Here is a 22,623-nt window from a genome sequence, read left to right on the forward strand (position 1 = left end):
CTAATCATAAAATAACCTTTAGAGATTGCGTTCTTCCTTAATTCAAAGGGATTCATTTGTCGCAGTTTTCTTGAGATTATATAGTTGATGCAGTTTTGATTGTGGTGATGCTGCACAGTGGAAATTGTTTTGTGTCCATCTTTGTTTTGATCTTCTACCTGACAAATGCTATGTAGCAACAAAAAATGATTTTGCTTTCTTGCATTTATCCAGTGTAGTTTTTGCCAGAATGAACTCTTAGAGTCATTGAGTGATAAAGTCCTACAGCATGGAGACAGGCCATTTGGCCCAATCTGGTCCATGCCAACCAATATCTCTGTCCACGTGAACCCCATTTCCCTGCACATGTCCCATATCCTTCAAATTCTTTCCAGGGATTTGTCCAATTTTCTTTTAGATGTTGTTAATGTACCCACCTCAACCATTTCCGCTGGCAGCTCATTCTACTTTCGTATCACTCTCTGTGTAAAAAGGTTGTCCCTCAGGTTGCTTTTTATTCGTTCCCCTCTAACATTAAACTGATGCCCTCTAGTCCTCAATTCCCCAACCCTGAGAAAAAGACTCAGTGTGTTCACCCTATTCATGCCTCTCATGATCCTATACACCTCTGTAAGGTCCCCCCTCAGCCTCCTATAAAGAAAAAGGTTCTAGCTTGTCCAACCTCTCCCTATAACTCAGTCCATTGTGCACTACTTAATGATTTTCTTTAGATGTGGAACCATTTCTTTCATGGTACTCATGTGGCAATTCTGAAACTTCTAATAAAGGGAATTTCAAAAAAGACAAATCGTAGGCTTAGCTATAGGTTTAATAGTAGCTTCGTAATCTTGCACATTTATTATAAGCCCATGATACAAGCATATAATTAAATTTTTCTTTTACCAACTATGTTTTAACAGCTGTTTACAGCAGTCCCTTCAATATACAATTAATTTCCCATTTTGTTGACTTTTCAATCTGCCGCATCACGTTATAGGATCTCACAGGAACTCACCATTATCTGGTAGCTTGTTATGTCAGAATTTAAAATTGCAAAAGTTATCAAAAACATTAGAAGTATTTTTCTATTTCCAGAGACAGGAGTACAGTTGTTTTGCCATTGCTGTTTTACACTTTGAATTCCAGTTACTACTGTAAATAGGACAAATTCAGAACATCGGAAAGTAACTTCTTTATTCAATTGTGCACTTGTAGACATGTCTTTGGTAAGCTGGTCTTTTGTCATGCATTAGTGTCTAACTCACTGTCCAAATAACCACAATTTCAGCATTGATCATGTTGTCCCACTTTGGTATTACTGCTCTGCATTGCTTAATTATCAAGAGAAATTGTATTTGGCATTGAGATTTGTTTTACTGGTTTCACGTTCTGATTGTAAAAATTTCAGGTTTTCTGCTGTAAGAAATATAATGGAATTTGCAGCCAGCACCAACATAGACTCCAATGTATTTTTGCATGTCATTAACATGTTATATAAGGTCATTAATTTCAGTCATTCCCTCCTTCCTAACTTCAAATCACATTAGTTCAAGCTAACATTGTCCAAGTGGCTGTACTGTATATCTATTGGTCTCTTCAAATATCACTTAAACATTTACTGCTCAATCTTATTGACTTGCTGGTCCAGCTCTGTGGTCAATGAGTATGCTACATTTAGCTTTGTGTCTCACCCATGATCTTGGGCTTATCATGATGTTCATTGGTATCATACATGGCTAGGTTTTAAGCTTTGGTCTTTTCTAAACTAAACTACCCTTAACATTGACTTACTTTTAAATTCATACTAATTTTGCATGTACAGAGACCTTTCTTCACGCAGAGGAAGATTACTGTTTGTAATTCTCTTCCCCAGAGAGCTGTGGAGACTAAGGCAGATTTTGATTTACAAGGGAGTCAAAAGCTATGAGGGAAAGACAGCAAAGAGTTGAGATCACAATTATATAGGCCAAGTCTATGCAATTCCTGCCTCTATTTCTTGTGTTCTTATTTTACAAATACAAGTATATGACATGTCCACATCCAACAGTCTGGATAGCAACCCCCATTCCTATGTCATAGTGTGAACTGTACCCTTCAGCCCAATCTGACAGTTTCCTGCATCAAACTGTCTCTTTGTTTTCCAATAGTCACCCAGCTGCCTGATGTGTTGTTGAAAAAGCTAAAGAATTGGATTAAAGGGTGTGGTTGGTACTTCAAGTTAGGAGAAATTTAGAGAGGACTGGGCAAAATTGTGGAAGTACTTAAATGGATATGTTAAGATCATGGGAGCAACATAGATCATTAAGACAAGACTGATTGGTATGTGAGGTAAAAAGACTCCAGATGTGGTCTCACCAGTGCCCTGTATAACTGAAGTATTTTGTCCTACTCTTGTATTAAGTTTCTCTTGCATTAAGCGCCAACATTCTATTAGCTTTCCTGATTACTTGCTGTGCCTGCACACTAACGTTTTGTGAATCATGTACTAGTACATGCAGATCCGCTTGTACCTCAGAGCCCTGCAAATTCTCACCATTTAGTTAACATGCTTCTATTTTCTCCCTGTGAAAGTTGCTAATTTCACATTCCCACACCATGCTGCAGTTGCCAATCTTGGCTCACTAAACCTACCCACATCTTTATGTAGCCTCCCATGTCCTCTTCACAAATTACTTTCTTACCTACTGTTGTGTCATCAGATCCTGAGAGCCTATGATGAGCCTATCACAGCATTGATGAAAGTTAGACCACTGTAGTGTTCTTCAGCGTCTATTAGGAACTGAAATTCAGCCATTGTTCCTGCTTCTGATAGTTATATTGTAACCTGTTTGGTAAAGTGCTAATGTGAGGTGTGTAGTTGGGCTCAGGATAAACCATAGAGAAGCATCAAAATAGAATGTCCTACAAACTTGAATGATTCCATTTTATAGGTGAAGAAAAATGTTTTTCAAGATGTATGAGTACATTTTCATGAATTGTCGTGCCACTACATTTATCTTTTACTTTAAAGGAAATCCATTTTGTTTCTGTTTTCATTTTAAACTTAGAATGCCCCTCATGAATAAAAGCCCTTGTCAGCTTTGCTGAACTGCAGTCTGTTAGACAGAAATCTAGATCAGGTGTAACTTCCTTTATGGAGCGCTTGCTTCCTTCGCCAGAACTTTCAGAGTAATAGTCCATAGAGGGGTCACTGTCATAGAGGTGCCTTCAAGAGGTGAGAAATAAAGTGAGAAACATAGAAAGTAATAAAACAGTTATAAAACATTTATCAGTTTATCAACATTTAGTAAAACTATTGTGCAGGGTTTAAAGACAACTGCTTTAAATTTGATGTTGCCGAAGTATTGATTGTTGAGAAATTCTGAGGAAGTGATTCTTGCCTGATTCATTGCTGACTAAGTGCAGAATTGAATTGAATTCCAAAAGGAGTACAATTTATGCTAATCTTTCTACTTACACAAACCTGGCACGTAGAAGACTGGATTGAAGCTTTACTTGCGTCAAGGATAGAGTGATGTTTCATATTTTGAAGCATCAGTGTGAGAATGTGTTTCTGCTATTAGATACATGTCTGTTTAGACTAGTTCAAAGTAATTTCACTTTCTAAATAATCTTTACATCACCATGAGAGGTGTCTTTGCACATTGCGAAGGGTTGAGTAAATCCATCTCTGTTTGGATTGTCGAGGCAGTTTGACCTCGCTCCCTGGAGCCAATCAAACTCAGAAGCCAGATGTGCAATTGCTGAAGCAGTCAATGGTTCAGGTCATAGCCTAATTCAGCACAAAGTGTTTGTTCAGGTGCTGTCTTTTGATTTCTTGATTTTTTTTAATATTAAGAAATCACTACCAAGCCTATCAAAAGTCCCGTATTATTGTAACTAGCTATAGTTGGGTATTTTTGGCTTTTAACTTTTGTTTTGCCCTCACTCTTTAAATTTTACAACCATCAAATTTTTCCTCATTTAAACTAAAGTATTCCTGAAAAAACCCATAACTTGAAATAAAATCTGCTTCCAGCTGTGTATAGTGATTTTTAATTTACTTTTGAGAGCTGTCGATCATCATGTAGATGGATCGAGTAACACAGACTCCTGTGGTCTAAGTCAAGTTGACCATTGAATCCACTTGTAAAGGACATCATGATTATGTTACTGTGCATCTTAGCAATTACATTGATTTGGAGGTTTTATTTTCAAGTGAGGGTTATTTTGGATAGTACTTTAGATTGAGAGAAAATTGTATGGTTTAAGAAAAGAAATACAAACTTTAATAGCTGAATCTGTGCCTGATGATATATTTTACAGTCAGAGCAATCCCAATCATAGGAACATCCCCCATTCTCACTCCTGCAACCCCTCATCCTTTTGTAATATTAGAATTTAAATAAAATTATGACTGGGACAGAACAGCACATTCTACAAGTCTGCAGCCACCATGGGAATTAATTTCATGATTTCCTTTGAAAGGTAAAGGGTTTGCAAAAAGAATTCCTTGGAAGAGGTTGATATTGAAATGGGGTTCTCCACCACTACATTCATCTTTTATTTGAAAGGAAACCCATCTTGTTGCTGTTTTCATTTTAAACTTAGAATGCCCCTCATGAATAAAAGCCCTTGTCTGCTTTCCTGAACTGCAGTCTGTCAGACAGAAATTTAGATCAAGTGTGACTTCCTTTATGGAGAGCTTGCTTCCTTCGCCAGTACTTTCGGAGTAATAGTCCATAGTGGGATCACTATCATCGCATGTACTCTGCAGTTTAGCTTTACCACTTGTGCATCAATGAATAGGTTCCAGATGAGCGCAAACTGCAGAGTGTCCTTTAATAAGGTAATTGGACATACGTTGGCTACTTACCAGATAGGGTGGCTAAAATATCTCATCTGGAACCAATTTTATTGTTATGTGATGATACCTTGTAAGGTGAATGCTTCTATTAGTAGTACAAGTTGGAGAGAAAAGGCAAACTTGCCTGAGGGAGGTCATAGGCCACCTTGAGAATTGGCATAAGGTTAATGAAATGACTAAAGCTCTTTCCATTATAAATGAGTACAGCACACACTAAGGCTCTACAATTCTGTTGTTCAAAGTGTTCTGTTCAAAGTGTGGTGATTTTGTGTGGTCAGTGCATTGAGCTGATTTTGTCTATTTAATCTGCATAAAAGTGGAACTCAGAATGTCTACAGAAGTTGTTTATTCAGTCCAATCCTAGATCATTGACAGGAACTTTAAAAGAGCACAAAACAGATGTTGGGAAATGGGTTTGGGGGACATGGGGAATCTATTTAGTTTTCATTTAATGTTGTTCTTAATTTTTGAGTATTGCTGAAAAAAGTGCATTTTGTCAATACTTTCACCTGCACTCATCAAGACAATTTGCAAGAATGCCAATTGAAGGGGAAATCCACATTTATGCTAGCTGAAGAAACATAAAGTGAACGATTGGTAGAGGCATTGCTCAGAAGAATTAACTGATTACTGCTGATTGACATTCTACCGTCAGGCATTGTTTAAACTTAAACCAAGAGGTTGAATCTGATTGGTCAAGGCAGTGCCTTAAGAAATAAATCAATGAATGGCTGTGACCTATTTTGATGAGTTGAAATAGATGCAGAGCATGTATACTTTTTGTCTGCCAAGAGCTGAGCCCTTTGTATTAATATGTGTAAATCCAGTACACATAAATAGCAACACTGAGAGCCTGACCGACATTCTAAATTGGGTGTCAGTGTAATTCTTGGCAAACTCAGGATTATCCATCAAATGTTGGCCAATTGCTGAATCAAACCTAAAATGAGTGTGGGCTCAATGGGTATGATCAGTATCTTGTTTGTTGTGAACAGCTAAGGAGGCATATTGTTTGATATGGGAGGCAATGGCCTAGCGGTATTATTGCTGGACCTGCTAATCCAGGAGCCTGGGATTGGACTCAGCGCCAGGTTCGAATCCTGCCAAAGCAGATAATCAACTTTGAATTACCTTTTAAAAAGTCTGGAATGAAAATGACCTATGACTTACTGACGACCATGAATCCATTGTTGATTGTCAGGAAAAATCCACCTGGTTCACTAATGTCCTTTAAGATGGAAGCTTCTATCTTTACTTGATCTGGACTATATGTGACTCCAACCCACAGCAATGTGGTTGACTCTTAACTGCCCTCTGGGCAATTCAAGATGGGCAAGAAATGCTGGCCCAGCCAGTGATGCCCTCATCCTGTAAATGAATTTTGAAACAGGACATATGACATATATGACATTAATCTAATGCAGAAAGCAGAATATCTTCATGGCCTGATGGCAGCATCCTGGTCGTGAACATCATGCATGTTTTGTATTACCAAACAATGATTTTTGATTTTTGGTGCTGTTTTCTGCTTCTTTTCTGAGTAAGCAGTTTCCACAGTCTCTAATGGCTCCAGTGCAGTCGAAGGAACGAGTTCCAAATGCTGGTAATGCAAATTAAAATTAGGTAATAGAAATGGACTGTAGAATTGTCATTATCAGAAGAGATACAAAACATATTTCATACACTCTGTAGCATTGTTCTAAACTATTTTTCTTTCCCCAATGCTGACTGACTTGTATATTCCTAGCATTTTCTATGTCTGTTCACATAGATGTACATTTATTTATTATTGATCTATAAACTGGGGTTGCTATTTAAAGGAACTGGTGCAGACCTTGACTTCGCATAACTTGTTAAAACATCTCTCCCAATGATGTCACTAAAATGGGTGGTTGCTGACGAACACTCACCTAAAAATCAACTTTACCTCATTTGACGATTTTTACTTAGTTTCATGTGGTCACGATGTAGAATATTACAGACAAGAAGTAACAACAATGTAGCATCCTCTCCACATGTTAACAAACAATTGAAGGAGTAAGCGACAACACAATATTGCAACTGAATAGAAACTATTGGCAACTTCCTTCCTCTGACTACCAGATGCAGAGTGATGAATGGCTGCCATTTCTTCCCGCTCCTTGCTTGATTTTAACATAACTTTTAAAAAGTTTTGTAAAGTATTCACTTCCAAATTTAGTTTCTCCTTATCTGCTTACTTTTGGATGAGTAGGAACTAGCCAGATAGATTTCCTTGAGTTGAACAAGTAAGAAGTTCACTTTTATTATGCAAAAACCAGGTTAAAAAACTATAAAAAAAACAAAAACTGGGAAAGTTCATCCCAACTTCTGCAAAACATGCCCAAACTCACATGCTTGAATCACACGCAAAACTACAATAGAAGTTAACTTTGGACGAGTGAACTGGTTAGAGCTGACTATCTGGTCTGACTGGAGCTATCCTGTGAGTTGGTCACATGACTTTTCTATAACTGCCATCGGAACTTTAAAAATCTTTTGGATATTTCACAAGGTATCTTTCAGATGGTTGTAAATCTGGGGAATTCTTGATTGCAGAGGGGTATAGAATCTGGATTATTAAGTATATTCAAGGCTGTGATAGATGGATTTTTTTTAATTAGTAAGAGAATCAAGGGAGAAAAATGGAGTTGAGGATTATTAGATCAGCCATGATCTCATTAAATGGTACAGTAAATCAATGGACCAAATGGCCTACTTCTGATCCTGTGACTTATGGTTGGCTGTTAATAGACCCATTTGGAGTGGATTTGGAGTACTACAGAGTCAACCAAACTTTGGCAGCAATTTTAATTTTGTCAGTATCCTTATTTTAGCTAAAAATTGCTGTTTTAACAAGTCCAATGTTTGTTTCCAGCTGATGAGTTAAAAATTAATATTTGAATGAGCACATCTTTGTAACACTTGATGTCGACACTTCAGATTTTCACACCTGTGAGATTGTTTCTTTTTTGAAGCACAGTGCAAGACAAATAATATTGGATTAGTCGCATGTTTTTTTTCATCCTTTTTAACCTATATTGAATTCAAATGTTTTAAAATCAAACAAAATGATTAAAATATGGGCGATTCAGTAGCTCCCACTGCCTAATATCAGACAAAGTTAAAGTTACTCCCTTCTGTGTGGAATTGCACTGAACTGTTCACACAAACAACTTTCTCAGTTTAATTTCTTATCTGCATAGATATTAAAATTGTCATAGATTTAGGGACGAAACATGTGGCTCTGGAGAAGCACAGCAGGTCAGGCAATAGGAGAGTTGACATTTCCAGCATAAGCCCTTCACCAGGAGAAAGAGAGGAAAAATACTCTGTCCAGTAAATCCTACTGACAGCTGCTCCTGTTTAGATATTGGGTATAGTGTGGGCCTGACCAATTGGTTCGGAATAGCCAATTGTGGGATGGCTAGCTGCACCCTATTGATGATTTGTTGGGGCAGTCTTTCTGCACAGTGCAGGAGAAGTCACAGTGGCAGAGGCGCTGGCAGTGTCTAGTACACACACATGACTTTTAATTTTGTCTTCAGGAAAGGAGGACAGAAAATAAACTCACTCTTCTATAAATGAGATTAACATTGGCTCAGAAGTTGGTGATATCTAAATGAGCAGACATGAACAGTGATCATTCTGTCTAGGAGTGGTGCATTTATTGACTGTCTTTCATGTTCTGTTTACTCATTACTAAAATACCACTGCTATTTCCTTCATAATTACATTAGTTAAGACTTCCTGGACTTTTAAGCATTATGAGTTTGTTTGAACTGGAACGTTAACATTAAAACTACTAAAATTAGTATTCTGTGTAGTAGCATTGAATAAATCATTGGTGTATGTCTATTAGATCTGCAATGTAGTGCTTTATACCATGTAATCTATAATCAGAAACAGATATGACTCTGCAAGCACTATAATTGGCCTTGGCTCACTAGTTAATGAAGAGAAAGGTTGTCTCATTTTCTGTTTCTGATTGCTATCCAGAGAATCCTGTGCGTACATGAATGTTGGGTGTGGACTAGATAAAGTGCTGAATTACAGCTCGTTCCAACACACACACACACAAAACCGCCTGCTCCTTGCTAATACAATAGTCAGTCATGTAAAAATTCTGGAAATTTGGTAATGTTCCAGAAAGCTACTAGCACCTAAGAATCTGTAAAAAGAAATGCAATGGAAATGAATCAACCGAAAGAAATGATTATACAGAAATGTCCTTTTTTATCTGTAAAAGCATTAGATAAATTAAAGATAAACAGCTAGATATATTTTGGAGCTGCGAATACTATATTATACAAATCCAGAAACATTTTGAACTCAATATGTGGATCATTGTAGATTAATGCTGTCCAAGGTGAGCATAATTTCATGGTATGACTTCATATTATAGGAGACTATATTGGGCAAAAATAATTATTATATTCCAAACAGGAAGATATAACCAAAATAAAGCATTGTACAATGCATAATCTTTGCCTTAGTCTAATTGAAAGACTGGTCACCTTCTCCAAAATGGAGCAAAACTGTCATTTAACAGCATGATATTACACAACCTTTCCAGATATCCAAGGCAAACTCAAATCCCTTCATTGTACAGTTCTGTTCTCCCTCGTATCGGAAGGATGTTGTGAAACTTGAAGGGTTCAGAAAAGATTTACAAGGATGTTTCCAGGGTTGGAGGATTTGTTCTGTACAGAGAGGCTAAATAGACTGGGGCTGTTTTCCCTGGAGCGTTGGAGGCTGAGGGTGACCTTATAGAGGTTTACAAAATTATGAGGGGCATGGATAGGGTAAATAGACATGGTCTTTTCATTGGGTTGAGGGAGTCCAGAACCAGAGGATATATGTTTAGGGTGAGAGGGAAAAGATTTTAAAAAGTCCGAAGGGGCAACATTTTCACACAGACTGTGATGCATGTATGGAATGAACTGCCAGAGGAAATCGTGGACGCTGGTACAATTACAGCATTTAAAAGACACCTAGATGGGTATATGAATAGGGAGGGTTTGGAGGGATGTGGGCCACGCGCTGGCAAATGAGACTAGAAGGAAATGGGTCTGGGTGGGTTACTCTTCGGAGGATCGGTGTGGACTGGTTGGGCCGAAGGGCCTGTTTCCACACTGTAGGGAATCTAATCTAATCATTAATTTAGGATATCTGGTTGGCATGGACGAGTTGGACCATTTCTGTTTTGTTCTGTTTCCATGCTGTACATTTCTATGACTCTAGTCCATAGCTAAAGACATGTTAGTTACAGTATTCTGTTCTTACTTAGTTGGTGTATCTAGCAGGCAAAAAATGCCCTAAGTTGAGTTCTAGGAAAGCCATAACAGTGGTTTTGTGAAACCAAACAATGGCATTTCTTGTATTCAGATGTACCATAGTGTTTGCTTTCTGCTGTTATGTGGTCCAAATTTAGCTGCACATTTTGCACAAAAAGTAGGTATAATTAACAAATGATGTCAAATCTGAAAAAACCAACTATAAACCTCAAACTCTGGGCTTTTTGAAGGTCCAGTGGAATGGCTTGGCATGTGTTCATGCTACAAGTTGTCATCAATTCAAACTGTCTGTCCTGAGCTATTCCTTTAGGTTGAGTGTGAGTGAAGGCTGCAGAGTGGCAGGAAGACTGTAAAGCATGTCACCCTACTCCAGGTCTTCACACACATCTGAGCGATGAGTATAGATTAATTTAGCAGAGGCTTTATATCTTTCAGTCCCTGTTTTGTATTACATGGTACTAGAAGTGCAAAGTAAATTAAATGACATTAAAAATCCTTTTAATGATGAGGTAAATATAACAATTTATCTGAACTGATATACCTGTTATTACTTTTCTAATCGATTCACACTGATGTTTGTTGCTAATCAAACGAAATAGATTAGATTACTTACAGCATGGAAACAGGCCCTTCGGCCCAACAAGTCCACACCGAGTAGCCGAAGTGCAACCCACCCAGACCCATTCCCCTATACCTAACACTACGGACAATTTAGCATGGCCAATTCACCTAACCTACACAATTTTGTATTGTGGGAGGAAACTGGAGCACCCGGAGGAAACCCACGGAGACACGGGGAGAATGTGCAAACACCTCACAGAGAGAGTCGCCTGAGGTGGGAATTGAACCCAGGTCTCTGGCGCTGTGAGGCAACAGTGCTAACCACTGTTGCCACCGTGCTGCCCCAAATAAATTCACCAAAATGAGACTTACCAAATAGCAGTCTGAGATCAGTCATGAAAGTTAAAAGTCTTGAATGAACGTCAATACTACAACAATTAATTTAAGTTCGTGTCATGAGAAAACAAATAGAATTTCCATTTTGGTATGAAACAAATATGTGGCTACTCAATTTGTAGTAAACACAGAATTGCTAATCCTAAACCTATTTGACAAAAACTGAAGCAAGGACATATAATGCTGTTGTAAATTAAGTGTTCTGTGTCTGTGAATTAAGCACAAAAATCTGTTTACTTAAGTCTTTAATTCAGAATTGAGTCAAAATCTGACAAGTGGACTGTTTTGTACTTTGAAATTCCTGGAAACAGAATTTGTGACTGTTAACTCTTGTAAAGTTTGTCAGTTGAAGGTGCACTTAAAAGCTTCTTTGTCTTCCTTCCCTACAGCTGGTTTGCCAATGGGCGTTATAAATTTGTTCAAAGTAAAACCATTTCAAAGAGGTTTTTATTGTGATGATGAAAGCATCAAGTACCCATTCAAGAATAGTACCGTCACTTCCACTGTGCTGTATACAGTGGGGTTTTCACTGCCCATATCATTTGTAAGTAGCTCAAACTATCTGTGGAACAATCGATGTTGCCCCTTAAAACTCTTGATAGACGAGTGAATGGGAGTGAATGGTGCTGACATGGCCTACTGGTTTGCTTAGAATCAAACCTGCTTTTTATTCCTTTCTATATTTTCTTCATCAATTTTAATCTTAGCCAAATTTAATATTTTAAACGTAATCAAAAACTTATACAATGGATTTTCACTAATACTGTATTTCAGCCTGTTACTACTAAATAAACAGCTATTACCAATATTAGGTGATGGGGAGGTGGTGCATCTGTGGGTCTAGTCTATGGATTGCACAAGAAAAAGCAGGTACAGATCCCTTGGGTTGAATGGTTTTCTTCAATGCTACAAACCTATAAGGTTTATGCAATGTGATGAGTGATTTTGAGGGTCAGGCAATACCTAATGGAATAATTAAAATAAAATTGTTATTTAAAAAGTAGGATTTTGTTTGTTGCAGTTTTATGTGCCTGGCTACTGACTGTATTCTATTTTGCTTATGAATACTTTGATCTTTTGAATATGTCAACAGTACACATTCAGGTACTGGCTTGCTTCAATGTTATTATATTTTATTCATTGTGTGCCAAATTATTACTGCAACTAATCAACACTGCTATGTCTGATTCTTTTAGCTTTTTTGTACTCTTCCGTACAATGTCAACTAGTCTTGGAACAGGATGATATTTGAGCTGAGTGTTTCAGATCCTTCTAGAGAAGAATATTCCATTCTTAAGTAATCACTGAAAAGAACTGGTTTGCACCCAGCTCCCACACTAGAACAGTGCAGATCAACTCAAGTGTTGCTAGTTTAAATCTCAGCTTCTGATGACATCAGTCTTCCCTCATTACTCCTATTTCCATTGCCATTTCCCAGCTAAAATCCTAGTGGTGCTGGAGAATTCCAAGCCTTAGGGCTGAAATGCTGTATTGGACACAGTAACTGTGTCCCTGCCTGTCAGTTATAGCGCAGCATTGACTGCTGCTGTTAAGTCAGCATGCCCCCCTCCTGGTTGAATGGAAAGATAAGGATGGGGAAATATTGAAGCCTTGAGTCTCAGTGAAACTGAGGATGCAAAAACTGTTCAGGGCCCACAAGATGCAGCTTGCTATCAAACTAATGCATATCACCAAGTTTGGTGGTGTCTGAATATCTGAGATTGGCAAAGTGAATGTTATAAATATTAATATTTATACTTTTATTGATCTCATAAAAGCAGAATGGTTGCAGCTAAAATTCACACATGATGTGCAAAAATAATATGAGTGGTGCTCACGGTACAGCAGATGATTCCTGTTTATAATTTGAAGATTGTAACTGCATTTCAACTGAAAGAAACTTTTAAAGTTAATCCTGTATTCCATGGATGCAGAACTATTTCACAGACTAACATTATTTGACTTTTAAATACTGATACATCAGAAAGATTATTTTTATTGTAGGAATGAAGTTCATTGTTGGTAAAATGTTCATCACTCAGAGTTACTCTTGCATCAGCACACAAAGATAGGAAATCACTATACACACTTGTAATAGTGATTGCTTGTGCCATTAGTCATGCTACAATACAAGCATCATGTCCTTTTTTTTGAAAAGAAAAGACAATTTTGTATTGTAGACAGGCACTGTAGATTTAACGTTTATAATCTCTCATCCATGTTGATGCTACTTTCACTGCATTTGTACATGCTGATGGAAAGTTATTTGATCCAACTCATTGCTTCTAAATATAATGTGGAGTAAGAGTCTTATTTTAAGGTGATTCTTAGGAATTGATCAAGTAAAACTTGTTGAACTGGTGACCATTTTACTGCTTTGATGTTGGTTGAAGGAATAATCTTTTCTTTGGAGATCTCAATGAGGTGCTGGAAACATTACTTTATGACAGGGGTCTTTGATTAATTTTCTATGTCCTGATTTCTCATTTCACCGTTCCTTTAGTTCTGTGGATAAAACATGACATTAAAATAACAAGTCATCTGTGAATTTGAAAGTCAGTTTGATTGCAGCTTCTTGCAGTTTATTCCTGCCTGAACATTCTCTTCTGTTGCATTAGTTCCATTGGATAACTCTTTAATCCAGTAGCATTTCAACTTCTTAGCAGACAACTTCGAAAATGTTTTGCTGACTAAGTTGCCATCTTTTTTGCAGAGATTAAAGAGCACAGGAGAGGGAGAAACAATTTGGCTTGCTTTCTGAGTTCCTCCTTCAGAGTTTTCTTTGAAACTGTTCTGTTTGGAAGAGATTTTACAGCTGTCTGCCTCAGAAGGTGGTGGAGGCAGGGTCATTTAATACTTTTAAGAGAGAGGTGGATGGATACTTGTTAGGCAAGGGAATCGGGGTTGTTGCGTAGATCGGTAGCTGAAAATGTGGGAACACAAATAGATCAGCCGTGATCTTATTGGATAGTGGAGCAGACTTGAGAGGGGAACTGGTCTGCTTCTACATATGAGGAGAAAGGAGAAAGTGAGGACTGCAGATGCTGGAGATCAGAGCTGAAAATGTGTTGCTGGAAAAGCGCAGCAGGTCAGGCAGCATCCAAGGAACAGGAGAATCAACATTTCGGGCATGAGCCCTTCTTCAGGAATTACAGGCTTCTACATATGTTCCTATTTCACACATTAGTACAAATTGTAAACAATTGGCAAATTGAAACACAACTAGCTGCTTAGTGATTGTGGTTTTGCTTTTTGAAAATCACAAACACATTTTGGCTCTTCTGTGGTCAACAGTTCCATTGTTAATCTTTTTTGTGCAATTTTTGGTTTTGTTTCAAAGAGGGAATAAAATAGTAACTGTCGCAAAGTGATGAAGTGCATTTAGCACAGCCATATGCAGCAGAATCTGTGTAGATCATCTTTATAGAGTTGAGTTGTGGCTTTAGTTCCTGAAAAATTATAGAGCAGCAATTCCATTGTTTACAGGTTTACTTCCGGAATACAGAAAACCACAATAATGGTGGTATGATGAAAACATGACTGCCAATTTCTGGTAAGCAAATTGTACATATAATACGTCACCGAGCAATGAAAGTAAACCACAGAATTTTGAAACTTTGGGTTACTCACAAAGCATTTGGAATATTGCTGCAAAATGAAAGCGAACACAACTTGAATGTAGTTGGTGGTAATGTTCTGCATTCCAAATCCAGTTACCTCATGGAATAGTCCTGTCCCATATGTCCAAACTGATGCAGCCTGAGAATCAACCTGTTCATCCACATAATTCATGGCAGGAACCTGGGACCTTTCAAATTGAAGTAAAGCAGATATGTGATTCCCCTATACCAACCATAGGGAGCAAAACTGCTGCTATCTAGGTGATAAAAGTGGTAGAACAAAAGTCTTCTGTATTTTCAGTGATTTATGTCAATAACATTGTCAGTTCAATTCTTAGAATCTTAGAATCCCTACAGTGTGGCCTTCAGCCCACCAAGTCCACACTGACCCTCCGAAGAATATCACATCCAAACCCATTATCTATTACACTACATTTACGCCTGACAAATGAACCTAACCTCTTACCTTGACGTCAGTGTTGCTGTCATTTGCTGCTTCCTGCTTAAATTATTACAAGAAATAAATATCCTTTAATTACATTAGTTTGGGGCAATTTAATGCTGCAATATATATTCTAACATTGCCATGTGAAATTTTAGAGCAGAATCTATTTATAAACATACTACCTCAATGATGAGGAAAGGAACGACTCGTTATCATGCCTAGCAGTGCCGTGCTGACTGGATCATCATGGCTAAACCAACTTAAGCCATTATTTTCACAAGCATGTAATCTCCTGGGAGAAGTGAAAACTCTGGGTACAATGAAGCAAAAGATATTCTGAAAGACTCCTCCCCATCCTCCTCTTGTTATTAATTTGCATCCACTTGGAGATCACTTGGATGAAGTGTTCTCAAAATATGATCTGTATTACAGCTACAAATCCTGAACTGTATTACAACTCCTGAAGACATAGAGAATTACCACCTACCACGCTAGCTGGCAATGCATGCAGATGTTTGCTTGAGGAAAGGAACACCTGTCCAGTCTTCCATCTGCTCTTACTCTGACAGTGTTTAAACTTCAGATCCCTGCCCTCCCCAATCAATTAAAATTGAATAATCTGTTAATAGTGATTGGATCTGTATTTTTAAATATTTTATAAACTTGCTATTTATTTTGTAGTTTAAGAGGAGGACCTCAAAAGTAGTGATCTCGGGATTGCTACCAGTGCCATGTGGTAGCCAGCATAGAAATGAAAGAATAGGCAGGATGAACATGTGGCTTGAAGGATAGTATAAGTGACAGGGGTTCAGATTTGTGGAACTTTGGGACCAGTTCTGGGGCAGGTGGGACTATTACAAATTGGATGGTCTACACCTGAACCAGACTGAAACTAATGTTCTTGAGGGAGTTTTTGCTACTGCTATTGTGGAGGTTTTAAACTAATGTGGTAGGGGGCTGGGAACCAGAAGAGAAAGACTACTAGACAATGAGGTGGAAACTAGAGACTGTAAAGATCATGAAGTTAGCATTACCAAGGGGAAGAGTAGGCAGAGAGCAGATGAACACAAAAGAACTGGTGCATATACTTTAATTCAAAAAGTATAATCGATAAGACACACGAACCTGGGGCTTGGATTGGTGCCTTGGAGTATGACGTTATTGCAATCACAGAGACCTGGTTGAAGGAAGGGCATGATTGGCAACTGAATGTTCCAGGATATAGATGCTTCAGACAGGATAGGGAGAGAAGGGTGGGGAGGAGTTGCATTGCTAGTCAGGGATGATATCACAGCTGTGCTAAAGGAGGACACAATGGAGGGCTTGAGCAGTGAGGCCTTATGGGTAGAGCTGAGAAATAAGAAGGGTACAGTTACATTGTTGGGGCTGTACTACAGGCTACTCAACAGTGAGCGTGAGGTAGATAAACAAATAGGTAAACAAATTATGGAAAGATGTAGAGGCAACAGGGTGGTGGTGATGGGAGATTTTAATTTTCCCAACATTGACTGGGATACACTTAGTGTCAGAGGTCTGGATAGGCTTATCAGTGATGGGCAACATGGTTTTGTGCGGGGAAATTGTGCCTTATCAACTTAATAGAGTTCTTTGAGGAAGTGACGAAGGTTATAGATGAAAGAAGGACTGTAGATGTCATATACATGGACTTTAGTAAGGCATTTGATAAGGTATCCCATGGTAAACGAATAGAGAAAGTGAAATCACGTGGTGTGCAAGGTGTTCTAGCCAGGTGGATAGAGAACTGCTTGAGCAACAGGAGACAGAGAGTAGTAGTTGAAGGGAGTTTCTCGAAATAGAGAAAGGTGACCAGTGGTGTTCCACAGGGGGTCAGTATTGGGACCACTGTTGTTTGTAATATATATAAATGATCTAGAAGAGGGCACTGTAGTATGATTAGCAAGTTTGGAGATGACATGAAGATTGGTGGAGCAGCAGAAAGCATAGGGTTTGTCAAAGAATACAGATAGGCTGGCGAATTGGGTGGAGAAGTGGCGGATGGAGTTCAATCCAGGCAAATGTGTAATGATGCATTTGGGAAGTCTAGTTCTAAAGCGAACTATACTGTAAACAGAAGAGCCTTGGGAAACGTTAATGAGTAGAGAGATCTGGGAATGCAGGTCCATTGTACCCTGAAGGTTGCTGCACAGGTGGAGTGGTTAAGAAGGCTTATGGTTTGCTTGCCTTCATCAGACGGGGTATTGAGTATAAGAGCTGGCAAGTCATCTTAAAATTTTACAAGACTTTGGTTCAACCACATTTAGAATACTGTGTATGGATCTTACCAGATTACTTCAAAATCTATAATACTATAAAATAGACAGACTAAGGCCTTTGAGCGTATCTGAGTAACTGATCTTGATTAAGCTAATGACCACTCTCATAGGTCAGACTGCATTGGGGAACTATGATCTGTCCAGTATTAAATCTTTTGAATTAGATTAAAAGGCTTTATTAGTTCATAGAGCCCAGCTTTAGCTACAGTTTGGTCATGAAAATTTAGTCATTGGTGCATAACACCAGAATCTTTTCCTCCCTCAACTTCTCTCAGTATTGTTCCCTGCAATGATACAGATCATCTATGTTGGACTTAATAACATGCATGACACTATATTTATCTAAAGTAAACACAATACAACACTAAGTCAAAATCTGAAGAAGTCATACTGGACTCGAAATGTTAACTTTGCCTCTCTCACCGTAGATGCTGCCATACCTGCTGACTGCATTTTAATAACCTTGTGTCCTTGAATCTCTTTTGGTCTCCAATTTTCCCAGATTTTTGCTATTTAAAAAAAGTACTTGAATGCATTCTTTTTTGGTCCAGATAGAATGATCTGACAATTATTTGCATTGAAGTTCTCTAATGCAGATATTTGTGTGATGTCATGAGACCATTGACTTCATAAAACCTAATTTTCCCTGAACTTAGTTCCTTAATCACTTTTGCAGTGTTTGTCCAGAAAAGCTGTTAACCCATCACTTTGAAACTACCTCCTTGCAAATCTGAACAGGAGGAAAAAAGATCAAAAGGTAAATGGCTTTATGGTATGAATATTTTCTGGAAATATCTGAGCGCAGATAGAAATTCCCTTCGCCATCACAGGTAACTGTTCTATTGCCTGCTCCCTTCACTTGTCAAGCACTCAGCAGGCCCAGTTGATTCATGTTGGTGGAGGAATTTTAGTGTACGTGGGCTCCCTTTTAAAATTTTTAAAAATGCAGAAGCAATTGACACGTGTTAAGAAACTTGGAAGCCAAGCTACAAATTCTAGGAGAAAATGCTGCCTCATGAGTGCAATTATTTCTGCATTATCAGCAGTGATGAGGCAATGGACGAGATGAGAATAATCAAGAAGATTTTCCTTTTATCACCCTTCCTGCTGTTGGCAGTATTACATTGTTAGAAGTCCAGTTAAGACGAGTTACGACACTGAACAAACAGGCCCAGAGGATATTGATGGTGGGTCATGGCAGCAGTTATAAAACCTAATTTTATTCATAGCTTTTCTGCATAAAATCCTGTTTCAATATTTAATTTCTGGAGAGCATTTCCAGAATTTTCTCTCTTGGTAAGTCTCACAACCATTTTGAAGATATTTTCATCATGATATTTTGCTAATTCTTGCTTCTCCTCTGTTGTAAAATAAATGTTAACTGAACACCAAACATGCAGTTGGGAATTTGTTTGAAAAAAACCTGATAATTGAAATAAATATATTTAAATTGTTACACTGTTTAATCTTCACACAATACAGAGATAATTCATGCCTTTTTTTAAAAAAGAAATGATTTGTATAACATTCTGCCAAAAGTATAGACATTAATGTTTATCACTGGCAGGTTATCATCTCAGTTATCATTTCAAGTCCATGTTCAGAAAGAATTTATATGAAAATCTGATTACTCTGACCTTTGTTTTACGACATTATGATGAGGCTCAGTTCCATAAGTTGGAACTCCTGATGTGGAGTTTTGTGTACAAAGAATACCAAGTGAGACTTAGTACATATATCCCAGGGGTCCTGCACAATTGTCCATACATCTGTTTGAATGGACTCCCACAGCATAATTCCCTTTGACAATAGCAGTACTTCATGACATTTGCAAGAATATATCAAGTGGAATCAAAAACCTTTGTTTAACATATCTAATAACATTTCTTTCTGCCATTCTCAACCTTTCCTCCATATTACAGTACCATTCACAGGTGCTGGAAACCTTTTAGTCTATCACCCAATTGGCCATTCTCTGTATGAGAGTAGCAGTATGCTACATGACTATGGAGGATAAAAACTTGGAACTGTCTCCCAGTACAAATCAAAGGAGAAAGCTGGACAGAAATAAGTAGCTTCAATAGATTTAACTTCCCGAGAAACCTTCTATGTTTGAACTGAGGGAGTTGTATCTCAAGTAATCGTAAAGTTCAAGTTTATGGTAGGTTGTTAAAATGATCAGCTGTCAATGATCCAAAGAGTGTGTATTGACATCCATTTAAAATTTTTGATTGTTCGTTCTAGTTCTGTTTCGCTGCTTTTTGAAAGCTGTGACTTTTACCTTTTTTTGTACTCTCCACTGGACAGCTGGTTTATGATACAATGTGACGCCAACAACATGGGTTTAATTCCTGCGCTGGCTGGGGTTACCATGAAGGACTCTCCTCACCATCTCTCCTCACCTGAGGCATGGTGATCCTCAGGTTAATCCATCACCAGTTATCGCGCTCTCTGTCTCTCTAATGAGAGAGCAGCCCTATGGTCCAGTAAGACTAAAGTGATGACTGACTCCTGCAGTAAAATTTAACTGTGCATGTCAGATTAGACTTTGTTAGCACTCAGCAAGATGGAATCAGCTATTGATAGTCATTTTACAGAAAAGCAATTGTAATGCTTGCAAAAAACTATTGAACTACTGAATTGCCAACTTTGTACTTGAGATTATCAGTACCTTTAGGAGAGAAAGAACAGAAAGCAGTGTTTTCAAGACAGAAGACAATATCCTTGAGTTTCCTATCCCATTATGTTAGCAAACCAGGAAGTGGAGAAGGAAAATTGGATGAATTAGCTTCTTGTGAGCACTTGCCCCTTGCCATCATTTATGACATTTTCTGCTGGAAGTGATGTTGGACATACTCTTGTGTCCAAAAATGGTTGGCAGCTATGTGGCAGCAGACATAGAATCACTACAGTATGAAAAGAGGTCATTTGGCCCATTGGGTCTTCACCAACTCTCTGAAGAGCATCCCACAAGACCCAGCCCCCTCCACTCTATCCCTGTAATCCTGCATTTACCATGGCTAACCCACCAAGCCTGCACTCTATGGACATATGGGGCAATTTAGCATGGCCAATCCACCTAATCTGCACATTTTTGGATTGTGGGAGGAAACCAGAGCACCCAGAGGAAACCCACACAGACATGGGGAGAAGGTGCAAACTCCTCACAGACTGGAATCTAACCTGTGTCCCTGGTGCTGTGAGGCAGCAGTGCTAACCACTGAGCCAATGTTTCACATCTCTAGTGATTTCTACATTTCTATGCAGCACTAATGATTATGTGCCTTCTAAGTGGACAATCACCCTGAGATGACAATGTGCTGTGACCACTCAATTTAATGTCTTTTTATTTTCTTCTGTTTTAACCTGTAGTTTGGAGCTAGACAAGTCATTCAATCAGGTAATATTTTGACATCAATCATTGAGCAATTCACACAGTATCTGGTTATACTGACAGTCTGGTTTTTTTTATTGCTTTCGCTAGCTGGATTGCCCTTTGCAATTCTTACACCGATGCATTCACCATTCAGACGAGGATTTTACTGTAATGATGAAACTATCAAGTACCCATACAAAGAAGACACCATACCCTACCAGTTATTAGGTGGCATATTTATTCCATTTATTCTGCTTGTAGTAAGTCAACTTATTTTTACTTGATGCAATTCACTGTATCGCTTTTATTTGCCTGTTGCAAATTCTGTTGCTTCGTCACTGATGTGTCCATCAGTCACACTAAGGAAAACTTATGGCCTATTTGACTTTACTTTAGTCATTGCTTGAATGAATTTGTGGGTAAATAGAAATTTCAGCCAATACTTAACTGTCCATCAAGTAAGCCCATGGTTAAATTCCCAGCCAGTGCTGAGTGTAGGACTTGAAGTTTGCCTTATTGCTGCAGTCAATATCCAGTGATTCCTGGGGAAGAGGGGGAGCTCAGTTAGCTCAGTTGACTGGACAGCTGGTTTATGATACAAGTGACGCCAACAACATGGGTTTAATTCCTACGTTGGCTGGGGTTACCATGAAGGACTCTCCTCACCATCTCTCCTCACCTGAGGCATGGTGATCCTCAGGTTAATCCATCACCAGTTATCGCGCTCTCTGTCTCTTTAATGGTCCAGTAAGACTAAAGTGACGACTGACTACTGCAGTAAACTATAACTGTGCATGTCAGATTAGACTTTGTTAGCACTCAGTAAGATGGAATCAGCTATTGATAGTCATTTTACAGAAAAGCAATTGTAATGCTTGCAAAAAACTATTGAACTACTGAATTGCCAACTTTGTACTTGAGATTATCAGTACCTTTAGGAGAGAAAGAACAGAAAGCAGTGTTTTCAAGACAGAAGACAATATCCTTGAGTTTCCTATCCCATTATGTTAGCAAACCAGGAAGTGGAGAAGGAAAATTGGATGAATTAGCTTCTTGTGAGCACTTGCCCCTTGCCATCATTTATGACATTTTCTGCTGGAAGTGATGTTGGACGTACTATTGTCTGCTTAAGTATGCCTGAGCTTGTCATGAAAAGAATGAATACATTTATATGTTGTGTTTCCTTTCCGCTATCGCAGACTAGACACAATGGACACCTGTGCATCCTTTGTACCTAATGTTGCTATTGGTTACACGAGGGGGGTAACTTTAAAGACCAATTTCCTTTGGAAATGATACTTTATAAATCTTCAGGTGGGACCACAGGCCAACTAAGATCGTAATTGGCATTATAAATATCCCTAGTGTTGGCTAAAATACATAAATGGTCCTGACCCACATATGTAGACTGAGGTCAGAAGACTACTGACAATGGACAGAAGGCCTACATATATTTTTGATTTGGAGATGCCGGTGTTTGACTGGAATGTACAAAGTTAAAAATCACACAATACCAGGTTGTAGTCCAACAAGTTTATTTGGAAGCATTAGCTTTCGGGGAGCTGTTCCTTGTACAACCACCTGATGAAGGAGCAACGCTCCGAAAGCTAGTGTGTTTCCAAATAAACCTGTTGGACTATAACCTGGTGTTGTATTAACTTTGTACATATATTCTGACTTCATTGCAATTTCTAAAATAGCTTCTTAAGCTTTGCGATTTTGCTTTAAACTCAACTCTTGAATTTGGCTAATATCTTTTTAAAAGAGCACTTTCTTCAAGAAAAAGGGTTT

At 38.3% G+C, this 22,623-nt stretch overlaps 1 protein-coding gene across 7 annotated transcripts in view; it reads left to right on the forward strand.

Moving 5' to 3' along the window:
* The window catches only part of plpp1a (phospholipid phosphatase 1a), a 91,858-nt gene that overhangs the window by 26,550 nt on the left and 42,685 nt on the right, over positions 1-22,623 (forward strand). The window contains exons 2-4 of one of the 7 annotated variants that reach the window (XM_072571601.1): positions 14,584-14,650; positions 18,133-18,213; positions 20,941-21,092. In XM_072571601.1, the coding sequence (XP_072427702.1) occupies positions 20,970-21,092 (123 nt within the window). In that variant the 5' untranslated portion in view covers positions 14,584-14,650; positions 18,133-18,213; positions 20,941-20,969. Of the gene's footprint in view, positions 1-11,486; positions 11,642-14,583; positions 14,651-18,132; positions 18,214-20,828; positions 20,857-20,940; positions 21,093-22,623 lie in introns of those variants that run through there. The other 6 variants (XM_072571607.1, XM_072571608.1, XM_072571610.1 and 3 more) reach the window with 6 other exon arrangements.

The sequence above is a fragment of the Chiloscyllium punctatum genome, chromosome 1, assembly GCF_047496795.1.
Source record: "Chiloscyllium punctatum isolate Juve2018m chromosome 1, sChiPun1.3, whole genome shotgun sequence".
NCBI classification, from domain to species: Eukaryota; Metazoa; Chordata; class Chondrichthyes; order Orectolobiformes; family Hemiscylliidae; genus Chiloscyllium; species Chiloscyllium punctatum.